Raw genomic sequence first — 17,039 nt, forward strand, 5'->3', positions numbered from 1 at the left:
CAGAGACAGAACTAAACATGGTAAAGCAGCGTTTAGTTATTATGCTCCAATTATCTGTAACAAACTCCCAGAAACCTGCAGGTCCGCTGCAACTCTGACTACTTTTAAATCCAGGCTGAAGACTTTTCTTTTTGTCGCTGATTTTAATTGATTCACATCTTAAACTGCACTGTACCTTTATCTTTTAATGTTTCTTTTATTATCTTTTCTTTTTAATGATTGATTTTAAATGCCATTTTCTTAATGTCTTTCGTTTTTTGTAAAGCACTTTGAATTGCCTTGTGTTGAAAGGTGCTATATAAATAAACTTGCCTTGCCTTGCCTTACTTTACTGTATAACTGTTAAGATGTTTTGATTTTTTGGGGGGGGGGGGGGGGGGCGCAGTGGTGAAGCTCGCCTAGGGCACCAAATGTGCTAGGTCCGCCCCTGGGCCTAAGTATAATAGGAAAGCATCAAACCGGAAAGTGTATACACTGCAGCCAGCCAGAAACGTGTCGAACATGTTTTACTGCATTGCAGGAAATATAGTAGAAATGTGCTTTTCCAGACACTGAAGAAATCAAAATAACATGACTTTTTAGGGAAAACATCAGGCAATATGTATTGTGAAATTGTTAAGTTTCTAAGAGAAATTGATACATTTAAATTAATCTAGAGTTGTATTTCTTTTATTTCCTTTCTTTTTGTTTATTATTTTTCTGCATAGTCTCTTGTCCACACTCCAGTCCAGTTGGTGGCGGTAATGCACCTACAAGTTGGTTTGCCACCGCCAATAAACACCAAAGACGAAGAAGAAGTGAAGTTCCCAGCTATTTGTAACCTTGATCCATGTGGCGTCTCGTCGCTACGGTTCTCTCTCTGTGTTCCTGAGAAAGTGTGTGTGAGCTCCAACACTACTGATCCATCATCTGTGTGTCTGGGTAAACCTCCGAATGGACTCTGTGCTCTTTTTTTCTGGAGCGTGTACCTCGGACTATAGGAGCTAGCTTAGCATGCTAGCTGGAAACACGTTAGCAACAATAGTCAGATTGAGAGTTTGATGGAGAGAGAAACGGTGTGTTTAACGGAGTTTGCAGGAAAAGGTGATCTCGGAAACATGAGTAAAGTCCAAATGCTGCTGTCGTTGAAGCAGCGACTCACTGCTGCTGCTGAAGATATATTTGTTCTGTTTGAAAAAACGATAGGAGAGCATGATAAGGAGATGTCTCTTTCCAAAGAGGAGAACGAGAGACTGCAGAAACTACTGGACAACGTTTTACAGCCTCAGCTTCGGATGCACAGAGCAGGTATGTTCCCTTTACTCTTAATCAACACTTTAAACTAGGGGTGTCCAAAGTACGGCCCGGGGGCCGAATGCGGCCTGGTGGCCATTTTGAATTGGCCCTCAGCTAATTCAAAAAGTACAACGAAATATGGCCCACAAATGAAACTTGTGCTTTTCTTATATTGTACTTCTTAAATATACATTTACAAATATATTACACAATAGTATTCATGTGTTAATATGCCCACTTTTAAAATAAATTCAGGCAATTCATGTTGATAACATTTTCTAACAAATCTTAGTTGATACAAAAAAGTAGGGATGCTCCGATCGATCGGCCGCCTGAGTCCAGCGGGCTGCTTGTGTTTCTGTTCATCAGGACATCAGGACATGTATCATATGACCAGCAGATCCTGTGTGAAAGCTGTACGTTAGTCAGTGGACGTCCGACAACATGCACACTAACTTAGTGCCTTGCTCAGGGACACCTCGGTAGCACTTGGTCTTGCCGGGACTTGAACTGGTGACCTTCCAGTTGCCAAGCCAAGTCCGTATCGACTTCGCCACCACCGCCCCGAATTTTGGGAATGGTGCTTGAAATTGAGATAAAGTGCTTGAAAATGTAAATGCTTTACTTTTACAATAAATTGCTGTCCGACTGAATAGTTCGCTTTTTCGATTAAAAGAAAAGAATTGCTTCGCTTCTACATAAAACAGCTCCGCTGCGGCCTTCCCGCACTATGCGCGCGACCTGCAAGTGTTTGTGTTACGTGTGACCTGGGCATTCTGATGAGAATGATAGATGACTGTGTGCCAGGAGGTTGCAGTTTCAACGAGTGTTGGCTAGCAGAAGACAAATACAAGCCATGGCTAAGACGAGGGTCAAGCCCACGAGTAGCCTCCTGCAAAGTTTGCAAAAATAACGATGCGAGAGTCTGCGCTGACGAGCCACATGAAAGGTACGCCGTAGTAGAGCATTTTAGATTAGGCTAACGTTGCATGTTACGTTTGTTTAAGCTAACGTTAGCGAGCTGAATAGCGAACTCGATTGAGGGATAATAATAATTGCAGGGGACAATCATTTCAGAGGAGCGTACCTATGTTATGTGCGTTACAGTCGCCATCGTGTGGTGTTCAGAGGATGAAGCACTCACAGCATTTTGTGTTATAGTCACAAAATATAATCTATTGATTCGACACAGAGCGATTTTGAAAGCAATGTATTTCTACTGGTAGGCCTAGTATGTTTCGTGCCTAAACCAAATGTGACTTGATCTATCGAAATCAGTCACATTGACCCGAAGACACATTTTCGTTTGTATTACTGGTCTGGGGGAAGCTCGCGAGTGTGTTTGTGTATTTTTGCATTTGTGTACCGGGGAAACACTCACAAGAAACACCGGCCGTTGTTATGCTTGCTGTGATGTTACATTAGTCCGTTCTCTGCTTGTAATTATGCCGAAGCTTCAAAGTTGTATTTATCATCTGAATTTGCCGAAACAAGTTTAATATTCTGAAAGCCAAGACTTTGTTTATTTGACAACAGATGAAAACAAACTGTCTTGTATATAAAATTGAAGTATTATACAAGTAAAACTACATTTTGCTTTAATCCCATGTAATTGTAGAATGAACAGTCTTCCTTTGAAGATGTATAAGTCGTCAAAATTACCTACAAATCATTGTAGCCTACACATTTATAAATATTATTTTCCACTTGTTACCATTGTGAGTCTATTTGTATGCAGCTCTGTGTGATTTTGTAGCTACAATTCAGACTAATACTAAGTACTCAGATCTTGTAGTGAAATTATTAGTACTCAGATGTTGTACTTAGTAAAAGTAGAATTACCAGAGTGTAGGAATACTCTGTTACAGTAAAATACCTGCATTCAAAATGTTCCTCAAGTATAAGTAGAAAAGTATTCTCATCAAAATATAGTGAAAGTAGCGACAGTAAAAGTAGTCGTTGTGCAGATTGGTCCATTTCAGAATAATATATATGATATGTTTTATAATGATTGATCATGAAAGTGTTCTCAAAGCTGGTGAAGGTGCAGCTAGTTTGAATGAATTTGTAGACTGGAGACTGGTGGATTTACTCCAGGTGGAACTAAAGTCTGATTTAACACTTGGTTATATTTCACATCATTCATCCACATCTGTGAAGTAACTAAAGGTATTAAATACATGTAGTGGAGCAAAAGTACACCATTTAACTCTGACTTATGTTTACTGCCAACCTAAAAGTACCTCAACAATAGTAATCAATAATGTATTGAAAAGTTATTTGGCTGATTGTTGTATAGCGGCTCAGCCAGGTTATATGGGATGCCCAGTCTACGTATAGATCACTAATTTTGAAATATTAAACTTAGTTTTCTTTTCTTTAATTTGTCATCCTCGTGTAGAATGCTATCACAAAACACACATTTGGTTGTTTATAGCATAAAGAACATCTGATTGAATGTGAAGTAGGGAAATAATCATTTGAGTATGTCTATATAAATATGTAATTTACATATATTTAACAGCTGTACGATGCTTGAAAAGCTGGAAAATGCACCTTGAAAATGCTTGAAAAGTGCTTGAATTTGACTTTGGAAAAGGTGTAAGAACCCTGAATATTGGAAACGTTGCTCTTGTATTATTGTGTTCATAATATGCATATGCTGTTGTTCTCCACTTGTCCCTAAGTTGAAATGGGAGTTTCATGATCATATTTCTCATGTTTGATGTGCTATTCATTTCATCCAAAAACTCAACATCTTCCATTGTGTTGCAACATCCACGAAGAAAGATAGCATAAGAATGCAGTGCTTTTATATCTTCGCTCTTGATTCTGCGATTAAGAGTTGATGTCCATAGTTCTCTTGGAGCAGTCTTTTGGCTTCCAAAACGCCCTTTTTTAGAATCCATGTATTGGCAACGTCTTACCAAGTCTTTAGCTTGGCCTTCTGTATACTGCTCTAGAAAGAACAGCCAGTCTTTGGAATTGTCAGTTTTATCTTCTATTTTATGTTCGAACATTCTGATGAATGAAAGGTACTGTAATGGATCTCCTTTTTAAAGATGGGTATTTCTCTGGATGGGAGTAATGTTAAGCGTTGCTCCTTCATTAGCATTTCAGGGATTTAGCTTTGTCGCTGCATTACTTGAATAAAGTCATTGCTTTCTGTCCGAGAGCTTTGTCTGACAGCGATCCTCTCTGGGCAGAAGAGCGTGGTATCTGTTGACCTGGCACTGATCATGAGAAGTCCGACCGCAATGTCCTCTATGTCTGGATCATCAGACTGCTCCACCTGATTACAAGAACAGATAAACGTTACCCAAATTGCCTATCTCAGAAATCTGTTTTCTGAAAAATATATCAGTGACATATCACATCAAATAACCGTATGTTTTGTGCATAATGTGGGTTTAAGGAAACGCCTATTAGCATTGCACAACATAATGTTACAGCACCAGAAACTTCAGCCTCCAAAATAACCAATCAGTTGACATAAATGCTTTCAACAAAAAAAATGTATAATCTTCATAAGGGTAGGATTTATTTTATCACTGTATTAGACTCTTACTATTAGCTAGTTGTACCTAATAAACTGGCAACTGAATATATATTTACAGTATAATCTCTCCCTACTACACATACAAATATATGGGGAACACTAGAGATTATTTTGTATTGAACACTGATTCTGCAGGAAAGAAAGCCCTCTCTTGATTGTATATATTATTACATCACGTGAGCCCATTTTTTACACTGAAACCTAAAGAGCTTAATTTCGAATAAATCCTAAAGTAGAAATCATATTCAACACTTCTGAAGTGTCTTCCTGCAATAGAGCTCCTGAAACAATGTAACAAGATAAACTATATTTGTTGATGATCTGTCACATACATTCAAAACAGTTATTATTCTAACTTACATGCCACAGCCTCAGAAACATGGAGTCATCTTCATGCAGATATGCAGGCAGAGCACGGAGGACATGGACGTCACCTTGCTCCTTGAGTGTGAGAACATATATTGGTTTTACTTTGGATGCTAAACAGTATAACCACACAATAATTGATATCACAAGAAAGGGGTCTTCCATGACTGAAGAGATTACAATTTTGACAAAGATAATCCACTCTAGTATGAGAATAAAACACCAAGAGGCATAACCGACTCACCTGGAGGTCATAGGAGGCGAATAGCTGATCCAGAACTTCAACTACCTTCCCTTTGCTTGCTGCCTTATTCCTGAACAGGCATGTCTATCCAACTTTGCATAGAAGTGGTTCTTCAGGTTGAGGTTTGTTATCCTGTGAAACTCTGCACAAATAGAAAATGACTATTTCATTCACAGTACAATGTATATGTGGACTGAAGGCAGCAGAGATAAACGGAAACATAACATGCTAAATCTGAGTAAACATGTCAAAGTTATCAGTGAAAAAGGCACACAAAATAATTATATAGTGGTAATAAATACAATATTTTCACCTGTGACTCAATTTTCAAGGCAGGCCAGCATTCCAGGATCTCTCCAACAGGTAGCTCATCATTGATGATCTCATTGCGCCGCAGGGCAAAGGTAGTCTGCATTAACTTTCACTCCTCGTAACTTCATCTACGATTTGGAGTCTCAATCGCTCAAGGCTTGTACCATCTTCACCCTGTGGGAAATTAGGCAAGAAATTCACCTCTGCCCTCTTTGGTCTTTTGATGTTAGAGTGGGGAGATTGTTTTTACTCCTCTTCCCAGAATGTACAGATTACAAATCCTGCTCGACTTAATTTACTGCGGAAGTTCCCCATCTTATACTTCAGACTATTTTTCCAGCCATACCATCCTGGCTGAGATCCTGGCTCTTTTAGACTAGGGTGCTTAGTGACAAGTGCTTCTGCCACCATTGAAACGTCCTTATCACCGGGGTATGCCTTGAAGCTATGCATTTTAGCTGCAAGGCTCTCAAGGATGTTGTGCTTTTGCCCCCGAGATAGCTTTAAAGTTTTCCCTGTTCTCTGATATGCAAGATTTCCCTCACCAATTATGTGTTTTACCTCGTAGGAAAAGGTTGGCACTGGAAAAAGAGCAGGCCGTCTCTCAGCCCTCTCTGGAGTTATGGCAGGGGGCAATATTATTGTCTCATCTGATGCTGATGCTACTGAACTGGCATCACTCTCAGACCTTATAACTGTCAATAGAGCCTTTAATGGAAGATCCTCAATGTCTACAAGGGAACATAACTGCCCGTCAAAGTCTGGATCTTTGTAGGATAAGCTAAAGTCAAAGTCTAGCTTAAACTTGTCTTTCATCATGGTTTTTTAGCTCATCCACTGATTCTGGACATGAAGATAAAGTCATCTTCCTGACTATGTCCTTTGAGGTATGGACATGAAGAAAGTAGTTTTAGGCCGCCATTTTCTATTAATTAAAAGAAGAGAATAACGGCCCGTCCACACAGCGGCGTGCGTTGAAGCTTCCAACGCTTCTGCCCATTCACTTTGAATGGGGTGACGTCACTTTTAGCCGAACTGCATTTTGGGAAGCTACGTGGAGTGTTGCTAGCGTTGCTCGCTTCAAAAGTTGAGCAATGTTCAACTTTTGACGCCTCGACGGAGGCGTCAGCCAATCAAATCATATGCCAGTACAAGCTCTAGCCAATCAAACCACGTGCTTGTGTGTCTGGGGCGGAAGATTCATGTGATTGGTTGTTGGTCGAGTGTCAGACACGCCCGCCGGCAAGCGTCAATGCACGCCGCTGTGTGGACGGGCCGTAAGAGGAACATTCAGTTTGGCGACACGAAAGTCAGGCAATGTGTAGGAAAAAAAACAATCGCTAAGTTCTGTTAGGCTTGGCCTGTCATGGTTAGTTGTGTCCCATGTATATGTCCCCACTTCTAAAAACATTTATTCCTCCAAGTCTCTGATCAAATAAATATTTTTTGTGTCAACTTTAAATGTCCATCAATATTGTATGCTGTGAGACTTACTGTGTCATTTAACTCGGACATCTGATGCACAGAAAAGTTGTATGAGGATGTCAGCTCAAACGACCTTAAATGCTCATTGTACCAGCACTCGTAGTTTCTGCAAAGGAAGGAAACAGAGTTGTTCACAAGCAGTATATGCTCAATCTTGCAGAATTGTGGAAGTCCTCCAGTCTGACCTGCAGACACAAACATGCCATTTGCATACTCTGTGCCATTGATGGCGACCTTTGAATGTTTTGGCTATCTGTCTTTGTCTCAATTAAGTATTTTGCCACTTGAGGCAGGGTGGCAACTTGGACAGATGTGACACTTGAGGCTTGTGTGTGAGGTTTGAAAAATAATGGTGCACTTGAATGATATGCCATCATGTGCTGATGCCTGGTAGCGAGAGTTTTCAAGACATTCTTGAAGTTGTGAATGTCATGTATCACCTTTTTGAAAAAGCGATGTTTTCCCTCAAACCTCATGGTCCATAGGTGAACAAGAGGCCCAAAACGCCTTGTCAGTTCTGGGTAGTGCTCAACATAATGATGCTTGGGTCGGAGCTTAAAGTCTGGAAAGACTGCTTGAAGACCCTGTCTGTGATCACTTATTTTAGTCTGCATGTACTGGATGGATTCCTCTGTGAAAGATGGCGACAAAACCAGTTGCACAATTTCTTTAAGGTCTAATAATATGGCCCATGCTTCATCTCCTTCAGGGACTTTACTTCCTACCATAAGTGGTAACAACCTCAGCAAAGTAGAATTGTCATGCCCATTGCCGCCCGCCAATGCTCAGTTTGGTCGCAAAAGTCTTTGGGATTGGGTGTGCTTTATCAAGCCTATCAGTGCTGATATGGAAATGTGCAAATGTGTGTGTTTAGGTAGTCAAGAGTGAAATACTTCTGACGAATCATCTCACGAATGCACAAGGCTAACTCAACTGGCACAATACCCTCAAAAAGGCTGTGAAGTATATCTAGTGGGAAACCAGTAATGGGATGGAAATGGTTCAAAGCCTTGCTGAGAACACACTCTCCTGTAACACCAAAGTGAGTGGCATTTTGTCCTTGCACAACATTCTGCACATGAAGATCATGGCAGGCCCTCGTTCTCATGGTAAACTCTGCTTCAGAAACGTCACTGGACTGTATCTGCTCTTTAGGGCAGCAACAGAATCTGCAGACATAGTGAGCTCGGAAACACTGAACAAAGCCTGCAAGGCCATGCATAGGCAGCCAAATTATCAGCTGCAACACACAACGCAGTGCCCCTGATACACTGACCAACACTTTCAATGAAAATGCCATCCTGCTTGAGAGTGTGCAAGTCTTTCAACAAAGGTGAAAGAACACTTTGATAACCACACGTCTGCAGATCAGGTACAGTTGCAAGACAAAGTATGTGAACCCTTTGGATTCTCCACACATAGCGTTGTGTGTTCCTTCCAAACAACTCAACTTTGGTTTCATCTGTCCACAGAATATTTTGCCAGTAGTGCTGTGGAACATCCAGGTGCTCTTTTGCAAACTTCAAACGTGCAGCAATGTTTTTTCTGGACAGCAGTGGCTTCCTCGGTAGTGTCCTCCCATGAAATCTATTCTTGTTCAGTGTTTTACGTATCGTAGATTCGTCAACAGAGATGTTAGCATGTGCCAGAGATTTCTTTAAGTCTTTAGCTGACACTCTAGGATTCTTCTTCACCTCATTGAGCATTCTGCGCTGTGCTCTTGCAGTCATCTTTACAGGACGGCCACTCCTAGGGAGAGTAGCAACAGTGCTGAACTTTCTCCATTTATAGACAATTTGTCTTACCGTGGACTGATGAACTGAACATCAAGGCTTCAGAGATACTTTGTAACCCTTTCTAGCTTTATGCAAGTCAACAATTCTTAATCGTAGGTCTTCCGAGAGCTCTTTAGTGCGAGGCATGGTTCACATCTGGCAATGCTTCTTAAGAATAGCAAATTCAAAGCTGGTGTGTATTTTGTATAGGGCAGGGCAGCTTTAACCAACACCTCCAATCTCGTCTCATTGATTGGACTCCAGGTTGGCTGACTCCTGACTCCAATTAGCTCTTGAAGAAGTCTTTAGCCGAGGGGTTTCCACCCTGCACTGTGAATGTTTACATGGTGTGTTCAATAAAAACATGAAAACATATTGTTTGTGTGGTATTAGTTTAAGCAGACTGTGTTTGTCTATTGTTGTGATTTAGATGAAGATCAGAACACATTTTATGACTAACTTATGCAGAAATACAGGTAATTCCAAAGGGTTCACATACTTTTTCTTGCAACTGTACCTTGCAGAGCTAGCTGTATTACATGTAGGCTGGACTGATAACTAGCGGGCAAATTGGCGAGCTACTGCTCAAAGCTTGTGGATCTTTCTGGATGTGCCTAAAGGGTTAGCTAGTGCAATGTCATCCACATACAAAATCAGTGACAATTTAATCTCTCCTGCTTCTGACAATAACTGATTTTCTTTGAAATATGTGCCATTTTCATGAGACATGTACATTCAAGGAGGCGATGGTTTGACTTCTTGGATCTTGTTAAGAAGATCAGTATTTTTAAACATGTATTGGAACATACACTGTTGTGTGTCCAATGGAATCCATATCATACTGCACTGGCATTACCAAAGGGTAGTTACTCCTTACAAATGTTTTCCTTTGCTTAGTAGTGGACAGCTCTGCAAATCCTCTATGCCTCTAAGTTAATAAAATATGCCCAGACATGCGGTAAAAAAGAAGAAGAAAGAAAACGCGCCGCCTGCCGCCATTTTAGGTTCGACTTTTCCAGAGAACTTTTGCAACACAAACGTTCCACTTTGAGATATAACTTAAAACAATATAAAAAATATACTGTCTTACACGTAAGTTAAATCATTTTTCAAGTGAGGCAGATATTAAATGTAGGCTAGCTAACAAAAGAGCTCAAATCAAACTAACTCACCATGCTACACAAAGTGCACTAGATGCAGAAATTAATAAAAACATAATTTAAATACTCTGCAAAGGCAAGACGTAACTCACCAGAGTAGTGCGGCCAGAAAAAAGGAACACGATTCCGGCAGTGAGAGCAAGGTGGGGAAAGTATTCTTAAAAGTATGAGCAATTTCAACCGAGTCGAGGAGCTAATGGCGGACTCTGGTGAAGGCATGGGTGAGAGAACGTCTAGGCACGTCGGGGGCGGAGCACATACGTGATGACATCAGACAGATTCAGTCAACATTTTTGAGTACTATTACCACTATGACCCAAAGTGGTTGAACACTGTATACACAATATAAAAAATCAGTTCATAGTAGTGTTGTCACGATACCAACATTTTGGTTTCGATACCGATACCAAGTCAAGAATTGCGATTCCGATTCTTTTTCGATACTTTTCTTAAAAAAAGGGAAACGCGGAATATCGGCTTTAAAATTAGGAATAACAGATGATTTTAGCAGTCAGAACAACTAAAGCAGCAGTGTTACTAAGAACAGAAACGCCAAAGAGTCACATCTAATATAAATATATATAAAAGCATTTATTTTAATTGTGTAGCAGTGAGTTTAACATTTTGGCAGCACTGTTGAGCATTTTGAAAATGTATTTTCATGCCTCTGTGCAAGGCTGTCTTTCTATCTTTATAGCCACTGGTGTAAAGTAACTACATTCATACAGTAAACTCAAGTACTACTTGGGTACAATTTTGAGATACGTGTACTTTATTTAAGTATTTCAATGTTTCTTTTGCTACTTTGTACTTCTAATCCACTACAGTTCAGAAATAATGGTGTACTTTTCCTCCCCTACATGTATTTAATCCCTTTAGTTACTTCACAGATGTGGATGAATGATGTGAAATATAATCAAGTGTTAAATCAGACTTTAGTTCCACCTGGAGTAAATCCACAAGCTACCCTGCAGTATACAAAGTCATTCAACCTAGCTGCACCTTCACCAGCTTTGAGAACACTTTCATGATCAATCATTATAAAACATATCATATATATTATTCTGAAATGGACCAATCTGCACAATGACTACTTTTACTGTCGCTACTTTAATACTTTTACTTGAGGAATATTTTGAATGCAGTACTTTTACTGTAACAGAGTATTCCTACACTCAGGTGCTTCTAGTACAAGACCTGAGCACTTCTACTTTTACTGTCGCTACTTTAACTGTATTTTGATGATAATACTTTTGTACTTTTATTTGAGGAACATTTTGATTGCAGGATTGTTCCTACATTCTGGTACTTCTACTTTAACTCAAGTACAAGACCTGGGTACTTCTACTTTTACTCGAGTACAAGATATATATATATATATATATACTTATACCACCGCCGTTAATAGCCTATGAAAAAAACTAATAGATAACGAAGGCTAAAGCTAACGTTAGCAGATAGTGATGCTAGTTTGCTAGTTAAGTTTGCTCAACGATAATATTGCGACAGAAACACTTTTCAGTGCACATCACGTTCTGCCGCTCCGACAGGGAGCTCTGCTCTGAACACCTGAACGGCCCGTTCACAGACTTCTGGCGTCTTTTTTGTCAACAAGCCGAGGCGCAGCGGCAGTTGCACTCCCACTTGCAGCCATGCTTCTCGTTTTCTCACATGCTCTGGCAGCTAGCGCGTGGCCGCGTGCACGAGAGAGGGGAGGGACTTAGAACGTGCTTGAGAGGAGCGGGACTGCAGGCACGGCTGCAGTGCAGGGAGTGGAAGCAGAGCGCTGAACACACAGCGCTGAACACACACGGCTCTTATTAAATGGCGCTTTTTCACGGGAGTACTTTTCCCCGTCATTCTTAAAGTACCGATACTAATGAAACGGAGGAATCGTACCGTTTTTAACGGCAGGGTATCGCGGTACCTTTCAAGTATCGGTACACCGTGCAACACTAGTTCATAGTCATCAAAACATTAACGGTGAATTAACTTTTTTAAATGTTTGAGTTGAAACAACCCATTTTCTTTCAGAAGCTTGTAATGTTCATTACATTACATTACATTGCATTTAGCTGACGCTTTTATGCAAAGCGACTTACAATAAGTACATTCGACCAGGAAGACACAACCTTGAAGAAAACAGAATCATATAAGTACATCAGGTTTCATAGAGCCAAACATTTCTAGTGCTACTCAACTGGCTATAGATAAGCCAGTCCTTTATTAGTATATAAGTGCTCGGTTAGCAGTTCTTTGTTAATAGTTCTATCACTCGAAGTGGAGTCGAAAGAGATGAGTTTTCAGTCTGCGCCGGAAGATGTGCAAGCTTTCTGCTGTCCTGATGTCAATGGGGAGCTCATTCCACCATCTTGGAGCCAGGATAGCAAACCCACGTGTTTTTGCTGATGACCACGAACAGAGCCCTGAGGGACCCCTGTAGTTAATTGACAAGGGTCGGACTCGGACCCTCTCCAAGTTACCCTGTAGGTACGGTCTTTGAGGTATGAGGTGAGGAGGGAAAGTGCACAGCCTAAAACTCCAAGTTGTTGAAGAGTGTGAAGGAGGATCTGATAGTTCACCGTGTCGAATACAGCAGAGAGGTCCAACAGGATGAAGACAGAGGAGGGGGATGCTGCTTTGGCAGTGTGCAGTTCCTCAGAGACAGCAATGAGAGCAGTTTCTGTGGAGTGACCTGCCTTGAAACCAGACTGTTGCGGATCCAGAAGGTTGTTCTGATGGAGATAACAGGAGAGTTGTTTAAAGACAGCGCGTTCAAGTGTTTTAGACAGAGGGTTTACTCTTGCCTCCTTGAGACTGTTTGGAAAGTGACCAGAAGTTAGAGAAGTGTTGATTAAATGGGTGAGAAATGGTAGAATATCAGGAGCGATAGTCTGAAGGAGGTTTTAGGGGATAGCGTCCAGAGGACAGGTGGTAGGGCGGGCAGAGGTAATGAGGGTAAGAACCTCACTTGGAGAGAGAGGTGAGAAGGAGGTCAGTGTGTGGGTTAAAAGAGGGTCTGTTGTATCTGTGAACTATGCCAAATACAATTCCTTTTTTACATTGCAGCTAGTGCTAAACCAGAAGAAAAACCCCTTTTTTCATTTGTAACTGGAAGTGGAAAGGGGTTGGGCTACATAAGGTGAATTGAGACAACAAAAATACACAATAGGTGGGACTAAGAAAGATAATATGAAAGTATAAAAACAAAGGTCTTAATTAGGGCTGCAAAATATCTCCCATTTTGTGTTTCCTGTTTCCTGCAGATGTCCAGCTGCTGGTGGTGGTTCAAGAAGAGGTTCTCCCTGACCAGAAGGAGTTTAGCACCAGTCTGGACCAGGAGGACCCAGAGCCCCCCACACAACAGGAGGAACTTGGGATCAGTCAGGATGGAGAGCAGCTTCAGGAGGGAGAGGAAGCTCATATCACCAAGTCCACTTTCACTCCTGACCCTTTGAATAGTGAAGATGATAAAGAGAAACCTCAGTCCTCACAGCCTCATCAAAGACTAACTGAACACATGGAAACAGACGCATATGGAGATGACTGTCGAGAACCAGAACCAGCCAGGAACTCAGATCCAGAGAGCAGTTTACAACCAAAGACTGGAGACTCTTCTGAACCTAACACTGAACACAGTGCTGATTGGAAGGAGACCAGAGAACCTGCTTCAGGCTCAAACTCAATGAAAAATAGACAAGAATCTGTCACTGATTCAAGCCGTAGTGCTGCAAATAAACCATTCAGCTGCTCAGTCTGTAAGAAAGCTTTTACATATAGAAGAAATATTCAGCGACACATGAGAGTCCACACACGAGAGAAACCAATCAGAAGCTCAGTCTGTAAGAAATCTTTTTCACAGAGTGGAAGTTTAAAGGAACACACGAAAATCCACAGAGAGAAAGCCTTTAGCTGCTCATTTTGTACCAAAACTTTTGCATTTAGTGACAGCTTTAAAAAACACATGAGAATCCACACAGGAGAGAAACCATACAGATGCTCAGTCTGTAAGAAACCTTTTTCACAGAGTGGAAGTTTAAAGGAACATATGAGAATCCACACAGGAGAGAAACCATACAGATGTTCAGTCTGTAAGAAAGCTTTTTCACGGAATAGAAGTTTAAAGGAACACATGAGAGTCCACACAGGAGAGGAAATATACAGCTGCAATGTTTGTGATAAAAGATTTAAATGGTGTAGTGATTTAAAAAGACACAAGTGTGTTGGTCGTCAGTCCTCACAGCTTAATGCAATTCAAACTGAGGATAACGGAGAGGCAAACTCTCCAATCAGCAGCTCAGCTGAACACATGGAAGCAGAAGCTGATGGAGAGGACAATGAATAAGTCTTATGACAGTTCACACATGAGAACAAATCTGTCTGACTGGATTAACATTGTTGCACAACATTCATATAAGACTTAAATGAACTCTATCTTTATTAACATAAGTGGACAATATGTTTAATGTTTGTCATAATGATTTTCAGACTTATACTTTAACCACTGACTGTTGATGAACCATTTTATTTTGGATTATTTGGATTGAGGGCTCCAAGTTTCCATATAGAGATATAGGATGATTTGATGTATTGTTCTTTATTTTTAAATGTTTTTTATCATTGCTATCCTGTTCAATAAAATATTGTAATACGTTACTCCCTAAGCCTGATTTCACCCACCTGCAACCGATTCGCAAATAATCACAAATGTTCATTTATTTGACCTCTTGACTCGACTATTTCTTGTTTAATAATCGTTACATCTCCTCAGGACCAAGTTCCTGTGTCCCCCACTGCTCATTTAAGGTGGACTGACCTTTACAATGGACCAGCTAGTCTTAGCGTCTTAATGCAAACGTTTTGTAAAGTGATGCTAGACCAAAAACGTGCTGTTAGGTTGTTTGCTCTCTGCAGGAAGGAGTCTGTACTCTATAGGGGCATTCGCACCAAGTTCATCTCCTCATCTCCACCGCTTTTGTGTTGCCATAAGTTAGTGTTTGTGTGCTGGGCTAATGCGAGGATAATAAAATGGCGGCTTCACAAAACGTTTTGGGAGTTTTACGGGGCGTGGTTTTCAATCCGCCCAGCCACTCAGAAATAGGAAGGTTCAGGGTTTTTTTTTGTTGGTGTGAACGCAAATATATCTGAGTTCTGATTAACTATTGTGGGAAAAGTACTCCGGTGTGAACGCGCCAAATAATGTTTATGAAATGAGAGCTTCACTCTGTTTTTTTGTTGTCCAACTGACGCACACAGAGCGATAGGTCTTCTTTCCAGCAGATGGCATAAATGTTACATCATCCAGTTCAACTGTGATCCACATATTAATGATTCAAAACAGCAATATGTAAGATATGGCTAGTAATTGACTATTTCAACAGAATGTGAAGTTTACAGTCTTGAGGCCATGTCCAATATGTTTGTTTTGTTTGATTAAATCTACTGAAATGAGCATTCAATGACTACATTATTCTTAATTACTGTCATTACATCATGGGTTTGCGTTGCAATATTAGAACGCATTAACCCCAACTTTATTTCTTCTAAGTTGATAATGCTGAAAAGTATCTGTTGTATGCGTTACCTGCTCCATTAACACAAGTGTAATTCACTGGACAGAGACAAGAGATAGTGGATGGATCCAGAGGAGAACCAGAAGATAGTCCGTAGAGAGCCTTCAGGTTCTGAAATTTATCAGGGATGGAGCTATAAAAAAACTCCAAAACCCTGAATAGAGCTTGAAGATAGCCAGTACAGAGCCAATAAAGACCCAGTAGAAATACAGGAAGGAGCCAAAAGAGTTTGTTTTGTTTTAATATTCAAGCACTTCTCTTAAGATATTAGAACTTCCTATCTCAACATGTATACTTTTATTCTAATTTAAAATAAATTACATTTTTGCTGCCAATTATTGAGATTGTTTCACAACTTTATCTTACAGATTTAGACCTTTTTCATTACATATAGATTTACATAGGATGAACAGCACATTCCACTGGATTCTGCCCTAAATGCATGCAAACATCTCGCTGTATCCAAACTCCTGCAGTTGTATTGTTCTGGATTCATAGTGAAGTGTATTAGATGTTCTGCACTGTTATTGTTATGTATTTAATATAAAGTGAAATACCCATTAAAAAAAAGACAGAAAAGAAAAGGGACTCAGTTAAGGAAAAAGGTTCTGAACCAGTGAGAGTTCTTCATTTGCACATTATCTTGCCTTTTTTTTCACAGCTAGAAATATTCAAGCAGAAAAATCAGTGCCTGTTTAATCAAAGGGAAAGCAATCATCTAAGACAACATTTGTGAAGCGGATAAGATGAACTCAGCGTACAAGACACATCAATCATGTGATTTTTGGTCATAATCCAGGCTCTATGTTCACATAGAGAAGGATATCATAGTGTTTTGGGGCCTATGTCGGTTAAAAGCCATCGGAAGGGTGTATTAGTCTGGGAAATAACTCATAATAAAGTTGTAAATGAACAAGAAAGAAACTGTGATAGTGTTTGAAGCTTGTTCTCCCCCAGCTCTCCTACGTGATGTCCGGCTGGCGTTACTTCGTCTGCCCGGTGGAGTTCAACAACAACTCCAAACGGTTCCAGGTGGACTGCGAGCCGTCGGAGCTTTTCCAGCTGCAGGACTACACCCTGCCCTCCGTCCTGGAGTCCTTCACCGGATGGGTAAGACTCTCCTGACCTTCATCTGTCCTTCCTGTTTTCTGGCAACACAAGTCATGTAAACATGAACAATTGAATGTAACTATGAAACAATAAAATCACTATATTTAAAATCCAGTATGCCAAAAAACAAGAGGGATCCATAATATTTGTAAAATAATGTATTTGTGGCGCAACCTTTCA

The 17,039-nt window shown here is 40.4% G+C and overlaps 1 protein-coding gene across 1 annotated transcript; it reads left to right on the forward strand.

The window, feature by feature from the left end:
• Positions 1-786: 786 nt before the first annotated feature.
• LOC139434520 (zinc finger protein 391-like) lies at positions 787-15,628 on the forward strand. Its single transcript, XM_071204468.1, has 2 exons — positions 787-1,287; positions 13,443-15,628. The coding sequence occupies exons 1-2, from the start codon at positions 1,041-1,043 to the stop codon at positions 14,519-14,521; spliced, it is 1,326 nt and encodes a 441-aa protein (XP_071060569.1). The 5' UTR covers positions 787-1,040; the 3' UTR covers positions 14,522-15,628.
• Positions 15,629-17,039: the final 1,411 nt, after the last annotated feature.

Source organism: Pseudochaenichthys georgianus, chromosome 9 (assembly GCF_902827115.2).
Source record: "Pseudochaenichthys georgianus chromosome 9, fPseGeo1.2, whole genome shotgun sequence".
Classification (NCBI taxonomy): Eukaryota; Metazoa; Chordata; class Actinopteri; order Perciformes; family Channichthyidae; genus Pseudochaenichthys; species Pseudochaenichthys georgianus.